At 36.2% G+C, this 8,291-nt stretch overlaps 1 protein-coding gene across 1 annotated transcript in view; it reads right to left on the bottom strand.

The window, feature by feature from the left end:
* Window positions 1-6,558, bottom strand: part of GALNTL6 (polypeptide N-acetylgalactosaminyltransferase like 6) — a 944,054-nt gene extending 937,496 nt beyond the window's left edge. Inside the window, exons 1-2 of the mRNA XM_004388960.1 lie at window positions 6,505-6,558; window positions 5,696-5,804 (exon numbers count right to left, since the gene is read on the bottom strand). Coding sequence (XP_004389017.1) covers window positions 5,696-5,804; window positions 6,505-6,558 — 163 coding nt within the window. The remainder of the gene's footprint in view (window positions 1-5,695; window positions 5,805-6,504) is intronic.
* Window positions 6,559-8,291: the final 1,733 nt, after the last annotated feature.

Raw genomic sequence — 8,291 nt, 5'->3', positions numbered from 1 at the left:
TGGCTGCACAGACGAGGAAAGTGGCTTTCAGCCACACAGTACAAACTGGCTAGAAGGTACTCCCAAGCTGTAAAAAGAAAAAGAAAACAAACAAACAAACAAAATTAAACAAAAAGGCCCCAGGGATCCCTCCAGTGTGGTAGGGTGGACTGGAGAAGCAGTTCCCCAGCCAAGGGGCACCTCACAGCCTGTCAAGAAGCAAAAATGGCACACGGAGCCAGGTGTTTGAGAGAAAGGAGGAGGAGGAGGTGAGAGGCAGGGAAAAAAACAAAAAAAGCTGAAGAAGCAACACCAACAACAAAAAAATGGCACTGAGGGAGCAGGCTGGGGTGGGCAAGGTAAATCTGCTCAGCATGGAGCCGAGATCTCCCGGGCCGAAGTCACTCAGCCTGCTGGCAAGCAGGAGAGGCCAAGCAGGGGGAAGAAGAGGGGGGGGTGGAAAAGCATGTATCGCTGGTTACTGGCTACTATGTCTCCTTCTGGGAGCTCCATGATGTTGCTTTCCCATACTCCCTGCCGGCCCATCTCTGACAGGAGTCTAAGATGGTGAACTGGTGCTGCCTTAGCTGATAGGGGACCTCTGCTCATCTCTCTCCTCACTCTGTTTTCTGTCAGTTTCTTATTCCATTTGGTGCTTGGTTGCGTTCTTTATCTCTTCATTTGATGCTTAGTGTTCCAGGATTGACATTTGTCTCTGTTTTACTTAGTGTTTCTGGTCTTTGCTGTGGAGGGAAGGTGTGGTGCTTCTGTCTCTAGTGCCAAGTTGGCTCCATCTCCCCACCACTTAATTATTTTTAAAAAAATATTTAATACAATCTCTGATCATTCAAAAGTTACCAAATATACTGCAAAGTAAGATAAAATTGCCAGAACAAAACATAAACTTAACAATATCAATGAAAATACTAACAAAGACTTATTTAATGAAATGCATGCTGCCTCTTATGCTAATATACTTTATAACAATCATTGAAATTTAATCAAGAGGTCATTTCTGGATTTCTTATTTTAATAATAGACTAAAGGAGAAATTATTATCTTATTGTCTATTTCAATGAATGAAAACAAAAATCCTTTGATAAAATCCTCATTCATTAAGATTAAAAAAAAAAAGCTCATAAACTTCCAGAAAACTAGATCGAGAAGGCTTAATACACATGATAAAGCATATTTACATTAAATATATGGGTAGGCAGGTAAGCAGATAGGTAGGTAGTAGTAGGTAGATAAAAATTTTAAAGCAAACATCTAATTTGGTATTGTCAGAATCATAGCAAGTCAAAATGATCCATTATTACCTAGATTCTACATTTATACTGGAGTTCCTTGCAAGTGTGCTAACACGGTGAAAATAATTGAAAAGTATAAAGTCTAGAATGGAAAGAGAAAATTAAGAAAAACTTCACATTACTTACACGTTATGCGGATCTACATTGAAAACGTAAAGGAACTTTAAAAAACATAACAAAACAAAACACAGCTATCTAGTCGATTCTGACACATAGCAACCTTATAGGACGGAGTAGAGCTGCCCCATAGGGCTTCCAAGGAGTGGCTGTTGGATTCGAACCGCTGACCTTTTGATTAGCAACCCCACACTTAAACACTGCGCCACTAGGGCCCCAAAGGAATTTATAGGTAAATGATTTTAACTAATAGGAGAGTTTAGAAAGGTTTCTAAATTCAAATCAATAATAAAAAAGTATTAATGTTCCTATATACTAGCTTAAAACAATTTGGAACTTCAATAAAATCAATAATATTTTTAAAACCCACATAATATTAATTTTTTAAGAAGAAAACTAAAATCACTGTGAGAATAAAATTACAAACTCATTTCTAAAGATAATAAATATGTGGCAAATAAAGACAATGATATACCAGGGAATGAAATATTCAATATTGAGAAAATGCCAGTTATTTCCTAATTTACGTAGAGATTTAATACAATTCCAAAATTTGTTCGAGATTGTGTGTGTGTGTGTGTGTTTCTGAGTATGAGTATGTCTATGTAAAGTTTGACAAGCTGCATCTAATGTTTTCATGCTATGAGTGACAATACATCTCCAAAAAGAGCAAGAAAGTAGGATGGACTTTACCATGTGTCAAGAGTTGTTACAAAGCTAAAGTACATAAAACATTGTGGCATTAGCACAGAAATACGCACTCACACAACAGAATTGGGAACCCAGAAAAAGAACACACAAATATTGAAACTTGTTTTATATAGGGTCAACATTGCAGATCAATGGATGAAAAGAAAATTTTTCAATAAATGGGGCTGGGTATTGCTTATCTAGATGGATGAAAACTAAATAAATATTAGACTTCTATCTTGAACCATGGAGTCCTGGTGGTGCAGTGGTTAAGAGATCAGGCAACTATCCAAAAGTCTGGCAGTTCGAATCCACCAGCTGCTCCTTGAAAACCCTGTGGGGCAGTTCTACTCTGTCCTATATGTTTGCTATGAGTCAAAATCAACTCGACGGCAATGGGTTTGTTTTTTTTTTTTTTTTTTTTTTCTGCTTTATCTTGAACCACACAAAAATGAAGGCCAGGGCTGTTTAAGACCTAAATGTAAAGGGTAAAACTGTCAAACTTTTCAAAGGAAATATAAAACATCAGTATGACCTATACTTAAAAAGAAATGGTTGGTGAACTACATTCAAATAAAAACTTGTACTCATTAAATGGTATATAAAAATTAAAAAAAAAAATCTACTCAATGTGAGATAAGATATTTTCACCATATATAGCTACCAAGAATATTATCCAAAATAAATTAAGAACACCCTCTGGATAAATAAGGAAGATTTTAAAAAATTCAAAAGTTGGCAATAGAAATGAGTAGGAATTTTATCAAAAAGGAAGCATAAACAGCCCAAAAGCATAAAAAAAGAGATTGACCTCATTAGAAATTAGTAAAATATAATTTAAGTGATGATGAAAGATTATTTCATACCTACCAAATTAGGAAAAACTAAAAAGTTGAACACTATCAAGTGTTGCTAAGGATGTAGAGAAATGGAAAACCCATCCATCGTTGATAGGAGTGAAATCTGCATATCAGCTCTGGAGAAGTTCATCAAGGCCCAATAAAGTTCAATTGTGCGTTCCCCAGACATACAAATTCTATTATTAAGTACATACCATAAGAGAATCATGTCTCTACTCCGGAAACATGTGCAAGAATATTTATAGCAGCATTATGCATAATAACTAAATCCTGGAAACTACCCAAATGTCCATAAAGAGGAAAATGTTGTAGAAAATTATACAGCAGTAAAAAGGAATACATTGGACGCATATCCACTGATGTGGATAAAGCTCAAAAATAACTTTGAGTGAAAGAAGAAAGTCATACACTATGATTACATGTTTAAATACAACTCAATCACAGGCAAATTTTTGTTTGTTTAGGGGCAAATATATAGATATAAAAACTATGAAGAAAAGTGAGGAAATAAATACAAAATTCAGGAAATGTCCAAGTAATGGGCCAATTACTTTAGGTATGTAATCTTTAATGCTTAGAACCATTCTCCAAAGTAGACTGTCAGGAAAATTAATTGATTTGCCACTTACACAGCTCATGTATAAAAGACCTAGGGTTTGAACCCAGGTCTGTTTTTCTGATATGTGCCCTTATCACTACTCATATCACCCAAATCTTATTGATGTCATAAAGTGGGTGCAATGGAGCATGATAAGATCTGCCTTTTAATTCAGCTACACAAAATATTAGCTGTTTGACCTTGTATACAACTCAATAAATTTTTAGGGCCTCAATTTATGTTTTGTTTTTTTACAAATTAGGGATAATAATACCTCTCTGTTAGGGTCATGGAAACCCTGGTGATGTAGTGGTTAAGTGCTATGGCTGCTAACCAAAAGGTCAGCAGTTCGAATCCACCAGGTGCTCCTTGGAAACTCTATGGGGGCAGTTCTCCTCTGTCCTATAGGGTCACTATGAGTCGGAATCAACTCGAAGGCAATGGGTTTGGTTTGGGTTTGGGTTTTAGGGTCATTATGAGGTTTAAATGAAATATGCATGTATAGCACAGATCATAAAGCAGCTGTTCAATAAATTTTATTTTAACTTGTGGTAGCTTCAGTTGCTAAGACTATGTGAACATCTCCAAAAAATGTCAGCATCCTGAAATCAGAAACAGGAACAGATAGATGGTTGGATTATGACATGGTTGATCAAGCTGACAGAGGAAAGATATAAGAGGGAAGGGAAGATACTGGGAAGGAACTCACTGTAGAGACCGTTCCTGAGGTCCTGGCCCAAGTGGAAGGTTGAGGAAACTGGGAGAGATTGCTTCTCTGGGGAGTAGGGAATATCCTTGGGTCAAGAAGCTTTAATGAAATGGGGGTGGGAGGCGGAGGTTCGCTTTTATTTGCAGAAAGGGAATGAAAGAAGGAAATGGCTGAAGACTGTAAGTAGAGCAACCATACCTGACAAAGCTAAGAATATTTCACAACCCTGAACAATTTTATTACAGCTTAAACACCCTCTGCACAGTTATCCTGAGGGGATGTGTTTTGAGGAAGGCTGAGAGGTGATACAGTACGTGAGTGCGGGCCCGTACGTAGTTTCACTGCTGATTTGACCGGGGATTCAGTGTGTCAGGGCTGCTCGCATGTCTTCACCCAAGAGATAGCTTCTCTACTTCTGTGACATCCTCACTATGAAAAAACAGAGCTCCTTTGGCCAGATAATAGAACATGAACTTTCTATCATATGTTACTCAGGTTTATCGGATTTTTACTTACAGAATCCTCTGAATCCCTATTTCCACCAGCCTAATTTTTCAGTCCAGTTAAGAAGGATTTACTCTTTCTTGTTACTTTTTCCAAGAAGTAAAATATTTCCCCTAATCTTGCCAAGACTAGAATTCTCCTACACATGTATAAACCTCCCTGGTTTTATTTAATTGCCTTTCTATACGTCCAAGTGTGCGAACCTTGGTCCCCAGCTCTTGAGATCCACCAACTTCTTGTACCCGTTGCCCAAGTCTAGGAGGTAACTGTTAGATACCTCGTATTACCAGTTATGTTGAAAGACTTGTCAATTAAACACACCTAAGCCCAAATGGGGGAAGCCCTGGTGGCGTAGTGGTTAAGAGCTAAGGCTACTAACCAAAAGGTCAGCAGTTTGATCCACCAGGCGCTCCTGGGAAACCATATGGGTAGTTCTACTCCGTCCAGAGGGTCGTTATGAGTCAGAATCGACTTGACAGCAGTGGGTTTGGTTGGTTTTTTTAAGCCCTAATTGGAGCCCTAGTGGCACAGTGGTTAAGAGCTACATCTGCTAACCAAAAGGTTGGCAGTCTGAATCCACTAGCTGCATGAGTGAGTCTAGCTCGAGATACATGTTGATAGTGCCATCTCTCACTGAAAAATCCCAAGATGACCCCAGAAATTATTGAAGAACAATTTAGAAATAAAAACTATTCTAGATTTTTAAAATTTCAACGACACTTTGGCAGCTAATATTGTAAAGGCTACTCATTATTTGTCTTGTCTTTGAAATGTGAAGTTGTTTTGGTTGTGACCAGTGTTGACCTCCAATATCCCCCAGGAGACATACCTTACTGTGTACAGAAGAAACACTAATTAGAGATCTTTTAAGTAGCAATGAGATACTGAAGAGATAAAGTAGCATTTTGGCTTACACTGAACTTCATACCTGAACGCAAAGCCTCTTTCTGAATGCTTTCATAGTCATGCCAGTCCTTTCTTCTCAAACCATTTGTCCATGCATAGAATTGCCCATCTCCTAGGCCCAGTGGGAATGTCTGCAGAAAAGGAAAGTATTCAGAGCATAAAAAGGAGGTATTTCCTTTTGCATGGTAGGTAAACACAGCCGGGCACATAATAGGCAATCAAAGAATATTTGTTGAATAAGTGATTCTTCTGAGCATACCGAAAAGAAGTCTAGTGCTAGTGACCAGATTAATATACATTTTAAAACCATTTTTTAACTTTAAAATGAGAGTGTGCCTCTCCCACAACACCTACCATTTGCTATTATAGTTCTTCTAGAATATTAACAATTTAGTGTGTTACCTCCTCTAAACATGATTGTCTAGCTGTTCTCAATTGCCCAAAGTGTAAATATTTGTAATTCTACCAATTTTGATGTTAACCTGAATTAATTTTATCTCTGATATTCACTTTCATTCATTTTGATCAAGTATATTTGAATGGCCCGACAGTAATATTAGCAACTATTCATTGAATGCTCACTATGTGCCAGGTACTATGTTAAATATTCTGTGTATAGAAGTTTGTTTCCTCTACATAATAGCCTTTGGCTGGAAATCCCTATTTTACTGTCCATGATACAGAAGCCCAGGAAACTAAAATGCATTGAGTTGAACCACAATGGTAAATCCAGGATTTGTACCAGTTCTGTTGAGACCAAAGTTATGATCCTAACACTATTAAATATTGTCTCCCATCTAGATTTCGGTTATACTGCCGAGTTACACTTACAGTTGAAGTTATCATCCACTCAACAACTGTAGTCACATCATATGTTTTGTGCATTTCCAAAACCCAATATGTTGTAATGCCAACTTGAAACTTATTGCTGTGAACATTGCTGAAGCTGCTTCTGTTTTTTATGATTTTTTTTCTACTGAGAAGAAACAAATATTGCTTTGAAGAAATTTATCCTCACAGTCTTAAAACAATCAAGATAATGTAAAATAAATGTTTTCACATTCACACACTATTTTCCTTTTTGTTGATGTGGCTCATTTTTGGAAATAATACATCTATAGAATGAAGAGAGGAAAATTTTAAAAATAGAAAAAAGAATTTAGACAAAAATAAAAGATGAATATGTTTCAAAAATAAAAGATGAATATTTTTCATGACGTAGTTTTATTCAAGAGCATTTCCAAGGCAAGTTAAATGTCTTATTTTCCACTTCGAGACAATGTAGTCACTGTGCTTATGAAAGTACATCAATTTTCAGTCCATATTTATAGCTTGTTAAAGAGCTACTGTTTTGAAAAGATGAAAATCAGAAATAATATTTAAAAAAAAAACCATAATTTAAATTAGAGGAAAGATGTTCCAAATCAGGTGAATATTGTCTATATAGTTAAAGGAATTTATAGCTCATAAAAGTGATGAGTTCAGGAAAAAAAAAAAAGAGGAACAAACATTCAAGGATCATGGTGAACATATATAAAATATTAAGTATAATAAGGATAAGTTTCAAAAGGAGCGTAACAAGAAACAAATAAATGGAAGAAGAAATAAAATAGAAGGAAAATGGAAGGAACAAGTTTGGGTATATAATAGCAATTATCAGAAAAAAAAAGTCATTCTTTTTTTCTAACTAATATTAATTTCATAATTACAAATTTTCCCAAAACTCAACTATGCATTGAAAGTTATAAATAATCCAGTAATTCTAAAATACACGAGCCATGTTTTTTCTGTCATGTATTTACAATGATGAATACTGAAATGTAATGAAAGTCTACACTGATTTGGATAATATCTATCTATAAATTTCTTTCACAGTAAAGTAGGTAATTTCAGAACAAATTTTGACATGAAACAAATACACAAAGCTGTCTCTGATACCATACACCCTCTTTTTTTTTTTTATTTTGATATATTTAAGGTAGAGAATACTTAGCAACTGGTAATACATGGCAGATTGAACACAAGAGATAATCTTCGCTTCCTCCGGAAACCTGTGAAAATGACTGTAATGCATCAGATGACTCAAGAAAGCAGATGGTTGAATGCACATAAACGTAGAGACTTGGAAAGAAATGAGAACTAAGTACAAGGAGATTTCTGAGGACAATTATCTGAATGAGAGAGCTATGCTTTTGGGCTGCTATAAACAGCTGAATAAAAGAATACTCAACTGTAGTGAAAATCTGGGCTCCGTGTATATACTAAATCTTGACAAGTCAAGCAATCTTCCTGCAGTAGATGCCAAGAAAGCTGCCAGCCTGCCTTACACTCCTAAGGAAAGAGGTTGTGGAACCCCTATTAGCAGAATTGAACTAAAAATAAAGAGATAAGGAACTGGTGCATGGGGGACAGGTCCTCACCCAGGAATGCTACCGGGAATCCCCTCATTAGCAAGCCTTCCTCTACACAAAGAACTTCAGTATTTCACTCATCCTTCAGAATAGGCAGACTTGAGGGAGCTTCTAACATAACATTCAGAAGTCAAAAATAAACAAAAGGCATAACAAACTTGAAGAAAATAGAAATAATGTAAGGAGCAAAAGAAAACTCCCCCAAAA

The sequence above is a fragment of the Trichechus manatus genome, unplaced genomic scaffold (assembly GCF_000243295.1).
Source record: "Trichechus manatus latirostris isolate Lorelei unplaced genomic scaffold, TriManLat1.0 scaffold00225, whole genome shotgun sequence".
Classification (NCBI taxonomy): domain Eukaryota; kingdom Metazoa; phylum Chordata; class Mammalia; order Sirenia; family Trichechidae; genus Trichechus; species Trichechus manatus.
Note: the sequence above shows the minus strand (reverse complement) of the source record. Positions and strands in the feature narration are given on the sequence as shown.